General features: G+C 51.8%; 1 protein-coding gene across 4 annotated transcripts in view; it reads right to left on the bottom strand.

The window, feature by feature from the left end:
- Positions 1-12615, bottom strand: part of SLIT1 (slit guidance ligand 1) — a 164948-nt gene that overhangs the window by 10281 nt on the left and 142052 nt on the right. For all 4 annotated transcript variants that reach the window (XM_036111605.2, XM_036111606.2, XM_036111608.2 and 1 more), the window contains exons 25-28: positions 11776-11847; positions 3892-4055; positions 2090-2214; positions 1761-1858 (exon numbers count right to left, since the gene is read on the bottom strand). In XM_036111605.2, coding sequence (XP_035967498.2) covers positions 1761-1858; positions 2090-2214; positions 3892-4055; positions 11776-11847 — 459 coding nt within the window. The remainder of the gene's footprint in view (positions 1-1760; positions 1859-2089; positions 2215-3891; positions 4056-11775; positions 11848-12615) is intronic.

Below are 12615 nucleotides of genomic sequence, written 5' to 3'. Positions count from 1 at the left end.
CACCCCGGAACACAGGAACCAGTTAGAAGAAAAGCACACACAAAGAGCTCCACCTAGCTCATTAAGAGTCTAGTAACATTTTACTTTCATGTATAATAATTATCAATAAAATTTGGTACTAGAGTTATGTTCTGATCAGTTGTATATTATTGACAATTGTAATAACACCTCCGCAAAAGAAACTTCATCAGAGGTTATGGTGACAAATATCTATAAACTTACATGCCCATGTTGGTGGCAGAGAAGTATGGCAGCGGGCTCAAGAGCATACTCTAGCAACAGAACATAGACATTGGAAGAGAAATGGAGGTGGGGGTGAGGAGTAAAATAGAAATACTAGTTCGAGGAGAAAAGAAGGAGGTAAAATGTTTAAGCTGTTAAACAGGAGCTTGTTGGTGTGGTTTTAAAAAATGGTATCAAATTGCTGTGCTATTCAGATTCCACTGAAAAATGATAAAAGTGAGCTAAAAAGTGGTTTTATTTTTAAATATTAATATTTACAATATCCTGGAAATTACCTCCTTTGCAATAAAAAGTTCAACTTACACTGAAAAATGCTAGCTGTCACTCTAAGAATGTGCGAGAGGGGATGTAATTTAAAACACCTGTTTGGTGGGGGTATGTGAACAAAAAGGTATGAAGCACAGTTTCAGGGCCCACCCTCCGGTTGGGAGGGGGCTACCCCAGCTGCACCTGCCCTCCGCCTAGCAGACGTTTCTGAGGGGTCCTCTCAGCCCCCCAAGCTCCACAGAACCACCCCCACCCCAGGAGTCTAGCAGAGGAGGGGCCTGGAGGGAGCTGCCGCCAAAGCCCAGAGGAGGACTGACTGACGGAGCCTGTTTTAAGGACGCTGTTTCCAAGGTGACGGCCTGTGAGAGGCTGTTTAGTGTTTTATTTTTTACATCTGGCAATCTGGGTATGCAGAGACAGGTTTGGCTGTTCCTGCCAAGTAGATTCAACATCATTTTCCGAAGAGCAGATTTGTTCGGCTGGCAGTTTATTTTCAGCAATTAAATACTACATATTCCTTTGAAAAACTGGGTCCAGGAGAGCTCTGGGAAGGTAGGGGGCTCACCGAGGGGTCCTGGGGGAAATCAATGGGGGGGGCTTACGTAGGAAGGTCAGACAGGAGTCGGGAGGGCTGGCCCTTCACGGAGTCCAAGGTGGGGTGCACAACGGCTGCCCAGGTGTGACCAGTGTGACCCAGAGACCATGGGGGGGCCCCAGATGGCACACCTGGGACTTGCTCCCACCTCTGGGAAGGCCTCCCCACCAAGGAGCTGGCTAGGGGCCCTGCCTTCAGGGAGCATGGGCACAGCAAGCCGATGTTTGACTTCCAGGTGGAGGCCTTGGGGGTTAGTGGAGATTAAGGGGGTGTAAAACACCCCTGAACTGCCCCTTAACACTGCCACCGCGTAGGCCCTTGGCCATGGACTGCCAGGGCCATCAAAAGACCCTCTGGCCCCCGGCATGGGCAGGGAGAGGCCCGGGGCAGGACCAGGCAGCACAGCTCCAAGCCCCAGCCCCACGGGCTGCTGTGAGACTCGGCAGGCCCCCATCTCTCCGGGCTATAGGGGCCCGGCCTGCGTAGGCATGGAGAGGTCTCTAGGGAGCGCCTGCCCCTCCCCAGCACAGCCCCACCTCGTCCTCCAACACAGGGAGGCCGGGGCCATCCCACTGGGAGGAGGGAGGCGCCGAGGCTTGGCTGCCGGACCATCAGCACCCCACCCACCAGGGTCCGGCCCCTCCAGGCAACTCACATGAACCCGGCATTCTCGCCCTCCTGCGGGCGGCAGGTCCCGCCGTTGCCACAGGGGCCGCTGGAACAGCTGTCCAGGGACACCTCACAGTTTCGGCCCTGGGGGGGCAAAGTGAGTGAGGACCTCAGAGAGACCCAGGGATTGGTGTGAGCCAACAGAGACAGCCAGCCCCCTCGGCAGCATGCCTCCCTGGCCCGGGAGCTGCCTCGCCTTCATTCACTCATTCACGTGCTGGGTCACTGAGTAAACATCCCCTCATGCGCCTGCCCCGTGCACCGTGGGCAAAGGGGTGAACGAGACGGCCGCCCCGGGGCCCAGCCCCCACTCACCGTGGAGCCGCTGGAGCAGTCACACCTGTACACCTCAAGGGGGTCCTTATGGCAGGTGCCCCGGTTCTGGCACGGGCCGGACACGCAGGGGTCACACTTGGCCTGGACAGCCAGGGTGGGGGGACCTGAGACAGGGGGCAGGTGTCAGGGCCGAGGAGGGCAGGACAGCCCGCAGGGAGAGTGGCGGAAGTCCTCTCCCCAAGGAGGTTTGCGCCCTCCCTGTGTCTCCTCTGGGTCACGTTCACGCCCTCCTTTCTCAGCCCACCTCCCCGGCCTCGGACCAGCCTCTGTAAAGTGAGGTTAATCACAGCACCTGCCTCGGGGGCCATAAGGACTAAATAAGCTAACTGAGAAGCACTTAATGGGCGGGCGCTGGACACCCACGGAGCCCCCACGAGGTGGTCCGGGCAAAGTCGCCGGTGTGAGGGCAACACAATCACTATGACTGAAGTCGGCTCTGGCTCCCCACCCAGCCCCGTCACAATGAGCAGGAGACCGCAGCCGGCCACCTCGGCAGGGAGGGGACACGGCTCTGGGAGGGCCCACGCTTAGGTGGGAAAAGTCCATTTGCCTTCAAGTTGTTTCTCTCCGAGGCTGAACGGGGAAGGACCCTTTCCCGTCACCACAGGCAAGACCTCCTCCGGCCCCTCCAGGACTCACGGGTCCTCTTCCCCGAACCTGGAGGTGGGCTGGGAGGGGCATGAGGACCTCACGAGTATAAACAGAAAACCCAGCCGGTAAACTCAGGTTTCCACTCAGGCCTCCTTCTAGAAATGGAGAGATATCGGTCCTGCTGAAGAGGTGTGAGCATTAAGAGACACACTTTTCAGTAATAACTGGAAGGAAGCATGAGCAGATTTCCCGGGTACCGCTGGGATTCTGTTTCTTCCTCTGGGTGCTAGTTCCCTGGTGTGTTCAGTCTGTGAAAATTCAGGGACCCCCTCTACTTATGATCTGTGTACCTTGCTGTTATGCATGTTATATTTCAACAACAAAAAAATTAATTTACCAATAGCATCTACTAACCATTAAATACTGAGCCAATGTTCTGCTCCCAACAGCCGAGCCACAGGTCAGGCCCCCTGAACGGTTACCCCATTGACAGCCTCCTTCACGCCAGGTGGCCATTAACCTCTGGCTGTCAGTTTCACTTCCGGTGGAGGTCTGTGAGCTTGCAGAGGGCAGGGGCTGGGCCCCCAGCCGGCCCTGGGGCAGCCCTCAGCCACCTCCCCTGGCTCAGCGGGGCTCCCGGGCCATCAGTCAATCAATCAACCTCTGAAGGAGTATTTACAGACGCCCCGCGTGAGGCAGCTTCAGAGCAAAGCATGTCCGAGTCCCAATCACGCTCAGGCCCCGTGTTTCTGCAAATGTCAGGAGAGTGGCCGCTGGGTCCAGGGGCCCGGGGTGGAAGCTCATTGCGGCGCACGATTCCTACCAAAGGGAGGCCCGAGCACTCCTGCTGCTGAGAGGCTGGGAGCTTCCAGAAACACTGTTGCTATTTTTATTTTCCTTACGTAACCCTAGGGAGGGATTAAGGCTCTCACAGCCCGAAATGTTCTGCCTGGCTTTTCTCATTCGCTGTACGCCAGGACCAGAAGGTAGCCATGCTAACAAGCAGCAGGTGCTTCATTCCTGCCACCTGACCCCCCCACTCAGCCAGTCACCACGGGGACACAGAGGCCCCTGGAAGGCCCTGCCAGGATTAGGCGGGTCCCGTGGGCCCCCAGCAGCAGGTGGTGGGGATGCAACCCTGTACCCACCACCCCCGCCCCCAGCCCCTGTGCTCGTGCTCCTGGGCTCACCTTGGCATTCAAACTTCTTGGCAGGCGTGGTGAGGAGCAGCTTGCCCTCCATGTCCGGGGGCCCCGCACAGCGGGCAATGCCCGGTTCCTTATAGCCGGTCTTCACCCAGCCAGACAGCCAGCGGAGGCGGCAGTCGCAGTACAGAGGGTTGGCCCCGATGGCCCTGCATCAGAGAGCAGAGGGCAGCAGTCTTCCGTAATGGGGTCCTTCGCCCACTAGGCACTGAGCTTGCCGGGCCCTCAGCCAGGGGCGGGCAGAAATCCTACCAGCCCCCGTGACGTGAGTCTCTACGGCGCAGCCGGCGCTGTTCCAACACTTCCTATGTGTTCTCTCTCTTTTTTTTAAAGATTTCATTTATTTGACAGAAAGAGAGCACAAGCAGGGGGAGTGGGAGAGGGAGAAGCAGGCTCCCCGCTGAACAGGGATCCTGATACAGTACTCGATCCCAGGACCCTGGGACCATGACCTGAGCCGAAGGCAGACGCTTAACGACTGAGCCACCCAGGCGCCCCTTTATGTGTCATCTTCTCAGTCCTCCCCACAGCCCGCTCTCCCCATGGCACATGTTGAAAGAGGCTCAAAAAGGTTGAGCACTTGCCCAAGATTGCACAGAAAAAGGGGGGAGGTGGGATTTGAACCGGAGCTGTTGAGGCCAGGGCCAATCAGTGCATTGCCTCCAGAGTGCATGGGCGGGGAGGAGCCCCCATTTCCTGCTGGGATGAACCAGCTGCTTTCCCACGGCCCTGCATCGAATCTCCTCATTAGCCCCACGGTGTAAGCTTTCTTCTCCGTCCCCAACAGTGGGAATCAAGCCTCACGGGGACGAAGTCATTTCCCTGGGGTCACGCAACTAGTGAAGGCAGCCCCGGGCTCCAGACCCAGGGCGGTCTGACTCTGAAGCCCACACTCTTTTATTTTTCTTTTCATTTTTAATTAAACAAGGAGCACATGGATGCATTCTCATTGTAAACCACTTCCAAATCCTGCCAACAAAAGTCTCCGCCTCACACGATGTGGGGAACTAGGTACTAACTAAATGCCACTGAATTATACACATTAAAATGGTTAATTTTATATTAAGCGAATGTCACCTTAATATTTTTCAAAAAGGCCCATTCCTATAACTCCGACAGCAGGGAGTTTTGTGGTATCTATCACATCACCCATGCAGTGCCCTTTTGACCTAGCGATTCTGTTTCTGGAAGTTTATCTCAGATACACCTGCACAGGTGTGTAAAGACATCTGCGCAGTGGTATTGATCACAGCCTTGTTTCCAATAGAATGAAAGAAATTACAATACATCCACATTACGAAGAAAGGCTGCCCCCAGTGTCCCTACCAACCACAGAAGGACCCGTGGTCACACGGTCACCACACCCAGGCTTGTAGCCTTCCGGTCTCTCCCATAGTTACACCTAGGGCTTTTTTAAAAAATTAGTTTAATTCAATTAATTAACATAATGTATTACTGGTTTCAGAGGTGCAGGTCTGTGATTCATCAGTCATCATTCCATCACGTGCCCTCCTTAATGCCCATCCCCCAACACCTAGGGTTCTTCTTCACAAAGTGTATCCCCCTCCTGCACATCATTACCGAGCAGCTTCTTGTCACTAAGTGGCACGTCTTGGAGATCTTTCCAGGTCAGCAATAAGGGATCCACTGCATTTTGTCAAAGTGCTTCATAGCATCCCAAAGAATGGATATCTCACAGCTTACTGAACAATTTCCCTATTGCCAGACATTCTGGTTGTTTCCAACCGTGTGAGCATTTCTCTGGAACAGGTGCCTAGAAGTAGGCTTTAGGTCACAGAGGAAGCGCACGCAGGATGTTCAGAGCTGCCTTGTATCAGCTCACGCTCGCCGGCAGCAGCAGGCCAGGCCTGCTCCCTCACCCCCACCCCGCAACACTGCACAGCCACACTCAACAACTCCCTGACTTACAGTGGAGCCAGGTTTGGGGGAATGCAGGGGCCAGAGCTCCTCGGTCCAGCAAAGAGAAAAATCAGAGCCTCGGGGCGGGCAGTTCATTTATAGCAACACTATTTTGCAAATACAAGGCTGTGTGATGAGAATGAGAATGGGCGCGTTTATTAAGTGACCAACGGATGCGCTGCCCTTTTCCACCTGTTTCTGGGCAATAGAGAGGAAGCCGATCCCCCGAGGTGTGTTGGGTCTGATGAAAGCAGCTGCAACTCTGAGCAGGAATTCCCCAAAATAGCCCAGCTGATGACTGCACAGTCTTTCTAGGCGGCTGGGCAAGTCTGGCCCCAGCGCGGCTCCTCCCTGCCCCCTGACCTTGAGCAGCCGCGTCACCTCTCTGGGGCTCACTTTATGACTCAAGCAAGAGCCTACAATCTGGAGGGGGGGGCAGAAAGACAAGCACAAATAACCTAAAATGGGCACCAAGGGAATAATGCAGCGTGGAAGAGAAGGCCAGTTCAACCTCGACGTGTGTTTAATTTTTTCTGTCCTGATCTGCTGACAGCATCCATCCTGGCTAATGGGATAGGCGGCGATACCTTCCTTTCCCCACTGAACAGTGCCAGGCTGCTAGAGGTAGAGGAAGCTCAGATGCTCTAATTTTTTTGAAGCTACAGTGTGTTTAAAAAAAAAAAGACTTTTTGGGGCACCTGGGTGGCTGAGTCAGTTAAGCGTCTGCCTTCAGCTCAGGTCAGGATCCCAGGGTCCTGGGATTGAGCCCTGCATCGGGCTTCCCGCTCGGCAGGATGCCTGCTTCTCCCTCTGCCGCTCCCCCTGCTTGTGTTCCCTCTCTCGCTGTGTCTCTCTCTGTGAAATAAATAAATAAAATCTTTAAAAAAAAAAAAAGACTTTCTAAATAACAGGAATACAAAAATTGTGCTATATTTAAAATGTTCACATTGAGCAGATTAATATTTTTAACATAAAAAGTGCAAGGTAATGTGATTATGTTATTCAAAATGTCAATACAGACTTTATTTTAAAATACTTGTTTTGTACTGCACTGCAGGAGTGTGGTCTGGTAATGAGCCATGAGCTGAAAGTTAATTATGAGTGGCTTCTTCTTTCAGTCCTGTAGCTCTTTTAGAGAAAATGCGCCAGAGACTGAGGCCACTGTGAATGTGGAGACCTTGACAGGTCAGGATTGTCATAATGCCAATTTCCCCTTCGTCCCCCCCATAAATGGCAGCAAAACTGCACCTCAAATCTTTTTTTTAAGTTTTTTTTTTATTATTTATAAGTAATCTCTACAGCCAAAGTGGGGCTCAACCCTCAAATCAAGAGTGACAATCTCCACCAACTGAGCCAGCCAGGCGCCCCATGTGCACCTCCAATCTAAGTGTCCCTTTCTGACTCTTTACATAAAAAGAATAATAAAGAATAATAAAAACTTCCAAAGTCAATATAACATTCAAAAGTAAATTCTGGGTTGACCCACACGTTTTCCTTGTTTCTATATAGAGCCAACTCTGCACCTGATTTCAACCGTTCCCACGCTCATTCACCCAAAGTCTGGGGTTTTGAGACTACTTCACTTTCACCTGGGGACCATTTTTCCCACCAAAAGTGACTGTGAGCTCAGTGGGGAGTGGAGAGTCACGGGCCCAGCCGAGGCGCAGTGGTGGGGACCCAAAAGGGCTGTGATTCAGGGTTACACTCTAGCCGAAGTATAAATAATCGCGTGTTGTTGATCTTTGGTGTAACTTGGAAATAGCTGAAACGGCAGATACTCGGAGTGTTCACACCAAGGCTTCTATTACTGTAACCGGGACCAAAGTAGCACTCCTGAGGCTGTTTCCCAGAGCCGCCGACTCTAGAGTTCAGCACGTACTAAAACTTCAAAATCTCCTTCACCTGCCCCATACCTCCTCTGCCCATTCTCCTCTCAGGCAATGTGCTTGTGGGCTTCACTGTCTCCTTCTACTGCACTGAAGCTTCCTGAGCGGAGGAACCCCCGTTCCATGCTGTGCCTGATACCAGCAGGTAGCCCGGGAGTGCTTGTGAACCAGCCTAACCCCAGCCCTGCCCAAAGGCATGAGGAATGCACAGAGCTCAGTGTGAAAGCAAAGGAAATTCAAAAAGAAAAGAATCCTCCATCATCCCACAAATGTAACTGATTTAATTTTTGTGTATTCCCATCCAGTTCTTGTGTTCATATATGTACGTCCACGAAATCAGCGTAGTTTTCCTTATCCCGCGTTTTCATCAAATAGTAAATTACAGTGCCATAACTCTCTAACTACTTGCTCTTCTGTCCTGTGGGCATACCATGATCTACTTCATCATTCCATGTTTACTTTTCACACCGAATTCTTAATGAATTCGGAATCTAGTTTCCCGGCACGCAGTAAATCAGAGGCAACAAAATGCCAGATTAGAGAAATGAAGAATGATGTTGGGGAACCTTGGCACAGGATCTGGCACATAGTAAATATTCGTTGATGAAGAGATGGATGGATGGATGGATGGATGGACAAATGGAGGAAAGATGAGCTAACTGCAAAGTAAATACAAAAGTTAAAAGCAGCAGAGAAGTGGGCGCCTGGGTGGCTCAGTTGGTTAAGCAACTGCCTTCGGCTCAGGTCATGATCCTGGAGTCCCTGGACTGAGTCCCGCACTGGGCTCCCTGCTCAGCAGGGAGTCTGCTTCGCCCTCTGACCCTCTCCCCCTCTCATGTGCTCTCTCTCTCTCATTCTCTCTCTCTCAAATAAATAAATAAAATCTTTAAAAAAAAAAAAAAGCAGAGAAGTGTGCAGGGTATTGGAGCCCAGGGCAGTGATGAGCACTCACAATCATTATGGCCTATGGACCATAGTGGACCTTAGAAATAACCTTTGGGATACAGGCGAGGCAAGAGGCCCGAAGAGATGAATGAATTGTCTGAGATGCCACTGCAAGTTGATGACAGAACAAGGATCTAACACCACACATCCTGATTCCTAGGGTTCAAGGGGTTTAAATATGGCAGACCTCAGCCTCCACCACACCCTCTGCCTACTGCCCCCCAGCCCCCCGCATACTGCTAGTGAAGAGGAAAGGCCCAGACCAGAGTCACAATAGGAACAAAGGGCACCTCCAGGAGCCAGGGACACTGGATGCTAACTCTTGGGTGACTCCTGCCCTGGTGCCCACAGAGATAAGCACAGATGCTCTCTGGAGAGAAGCATCTCTAATTTAGGTCCTCAGAATTCCAAACATCAGCAAAAAAGGAGCTCACAACCACTAACCACCAAACACAGACGGAAACAAGGCCCTGTTGAACGGGAATCATCAAGAGCAATGACCAACACAGCCCCTGCCTGGCCTTTGTCTAGAGCCACTGTCTCCAGCCAGGCTCCCTCCTGCCTCGTCCCATGCCAGCCAGCCTCTACATGTCACCATGGCTTTCCAGGAGCTTTCTACCACTTCATTCTTCCCCGATTCCCTTCTATCTGTAACATGAAGTCCACACTCTTTAGCATGGCACAAAAGGCCCTTCACAATGGAATTCCAAAGTTCCTTTCCAGATTCATCTCTTCCCACCCCACGTTCCTCACCCAACCAACCCCCATGTCCTATGTTGGACAACATCCCTGAATATGTCATTTACTTTCTTGCCATCTTGCCTTTGCACATGCTGTTCCCTCCTCCTAGAATGTCTTTCCCTATCTTCTCCAATGGCAAACCCCTAGCTAGTCCCTTTCCGATGGCAGCATCAACATCACCACCTCTGCAGATCTCCTTGACTTCCCCAGAGTTAGTCACTGCTGCCTTTAAATTTGCTTTATAATATCCCTGAGGGTCGCAGAAGACAGAAACCTCTTGGTAGTAAATTCTTCAGCACTTGAGTCACTGTGGTTATTCAGGGTGTATTTACTGAGGCAATATAGAATAAAGAAATAGCTTTGGAATCAGATACACCTAAGTTCCAATCCTGTCTCTGTCATTTCCTAGCTTTATGACCAAAGGAAGCTGCTTCATTTTCTGAACCTGGGCCTGAATGGAAAATGTAAATGTAAGTAATAAATGCAAATTAATACAAATAATAAATGTAAATAAACAAATGGAAAGAAATAGTAAGTGGAAAATGGAAATAATAAATCCTACCACCTAGGACAGAGCCCTTTTCCCCTTTCACTCCCACGGCAGACATTACTAATCAATCACTGCACTCTTCCCACGGAGTCCAGACCAGCACTAGAATCTTCACCGTGGGCTCAAGGCAGTCCCTGTCAAATTTGCGGAACTGGAGCAGAGCACAATACCTACTTCTCACTTCGGTCTTGGAGTAAACAAAACACCACAGATAAGGTATTCACACATAGTAAAGCATTTGTCCCAGACAGACCCTCAATAAATAGTACATGTTACTATTTCTTTCCTCAAGTCTAAGGTTGTTAATGCACTACTGATTTAACGTGCTTCGGGAGGTGCAGAGAAATATTACCATATTAAATATACAGATCATTTGTAAGATACGCTATGATTTCAGAGACTGATATGCAGAGACGGCGAGTCTTACAACGGAGAAAACCCAGTGAGATTGCTGGATGAATGAGCCTCAGGTGGTGAAGCTGGGGGCCCCAGAAGGCTCTCTGGCGCCCGCTCAGGCCCTGCGCACGTGCGTGTGGGCAGAGAGCAAGAAGTCCCAGGAACACCCGGGATCCCAGCTGCGGTACATCTGGCCTGATCCCTGCCTCGGCCTGGAGCTGGGACTCTGGGAGAGAATGCTCTGCACCCAGCCCCAGCCCCAGAAGCAGGATGGTCCTGTCACGGCCCCACTGCTTTTCCTTTCTTTTTTCCAATTGTGGTAAAAATATACACAACATAAAATTGGCCATTTTGGCCATTTTAAGTGTGCGGTTCAGTGGCATCAATTCGCACCATGTTGTGCAACTCTCACCCTCTCTGGCTCTCCAACTCTTCCTCAGCCCGGACAGGAACTCCGTACCCACTGAAGGAGAGCTCCCCAGGTCCTCCTGCTGCCGGCACCTGGAGGCCACCTCTCTCCTGCCTACAGCTGTGGGGTCGACTACCCTGTACCTCACATCAGCGGAATCAGACAGCATTTGTCCTTTAATGTCTGGCTGATTGCCTTCAGCATGTCTCCAAGGCTCCTCCGTGTTTGTAGCAGGTGCCAGACTTGCCTTCCTTCTTACGGCTGAAAAAGATCCCATTGTACGTAGACACCACGTTTTGTCCAACAACTCGAGTTGTTTCTGCTTTTTGGCTAGTGTGTGAAGGAAGCTGCTATGCACACGGGTGTACAAGGTGTCTGCTTCCAATTAGTTGGGATATACACTTAGGAGTGGAATTGTCGGGTCGCAGGGTAATTCCACATTTAGCCTTTTGAGGAACTGAGCATACTGCTTTTTAAAAATCCACACGGTACTGCCAGCTAAATGGCTTTGGAAGCAATTCTACATCGAATAATACCACTTCTTGGGGGTAGTAACATCCAGAGCTTATCCCCCACCCTGTGAAGTCAGAAGCGCAAGAGTGGTGTCATGCTTAAGAGCATGGGCTTTCGAGACAGAACCCTCCAGCCCCTGCCAGCTGTGCAACTTCGGGCAAGCTTCTCATGTTTTCTGGGCCTGTTTCCTCATGTGTAAAATGGGAATCACTGTACCCATGTTGAGGGAAGGCTGTGAGGATTAAACCAGCTGATGCAGTCGATAAGGGGCATTACTGCTCTTACGACCGCTTGTGAAGAACTGTCCTCAAACCCCATTGCCGGGACTGATGAAACTGAACGTGTAAGGGTCTGAGCCGGGGAGGGTTTGAAGTTCACAAGCTCAATTAGTTTCAGGGCAAAAGCCACAAACTCTGCCAGTCTCAGGAGGTGGGGGGAGGGGGTCTTCCCCGAATCCAAGTTCTGTTTAAATCCAAAGAGGCCTCGAGAATTGGGCCGAAGTTACTTACAGGTGAGACAGGGAGGTCACGTCTGTGAAGATGCCCTCTGGGAGGGTGGAAATGTCATTGCCGTGCAGGGACCTGAGGAGAGAAGAGGCCGTCGGTGCCTCATCCAGGGACAGAGACTCGAGAACTGATGGAGGCGTGTGTCGTGCTTATCCACGGGTCTCTCCGTCAGTGTCGGAGGGAGACGGCCTCCGGCTCAGAGACACAGCCCTGCCAGCCACTGGCGAGGGAGAGGGAGCCCCTCATAATCCACGTAGACAACCCTGTGCCAGCCCTTCTGGAGGACTCGTTTTTGCCGTCACAACCCAAAGCACCATTTTTGTTTACACAGCAAATGGAACATGTGTGCGGCCCTGTGCCCTCCCTCCCTTGGCCAGCGAGCCTGAGGGGTAGGCTCCCTCTTGGGAAAAAAGTTACTATGGCAAGCCACAGGTTGAGGGTAAAGAATGTCCCCGTGCCCCAGGCTGGGCTGCCGGGGGATCCCATGCATGGATCCTCGAGAGGCCTTCCCAACAGGCGTGACAGGGGGCTTTGATCACAGGGCAAAAACCTCCCAGTGGGAATTCTTAGAAAAGGTTCACAAATCTCTTTCGAACATTCTCCACCTGAGCCGGAAACTCATATGCAAACGAGGGGCTACCTTATGTTGGATGCCACGCCCCCACACTGCTCCCCCAAACACAAAGTGGGGCATACAGCAACCCCCCATTTCTCAGAGTTTCCCATCCGTTCTTCAGCCTCCGTGAGGCGCTTGAATGAGCATGGACGGGCCTCCCGTCTTGGGACACTATTGGCCCTACTGAGGCCGCAGGGCCCCCCATGGGCTGGATTTTCGTGGGGGAG

Source organism: Halichoerus grypus, chromosome 7 (assembly GCF_964656455.1).
Source record: "Halichoerus grypus chromosome 7, mHalGry1.hap1.1, whole genome shotgun sequence".
NCBI lineage: Eukaryota > Metazoa > Chordata > Mammalia > Carnivora > Phocidae > Halichoerus > Halichoerus grypus.
The sequence above is the reverse complement of the archived record's forward strand: the minus strand, read 5'-3'. Positions and strand labels throughout refer to the sequence as shown.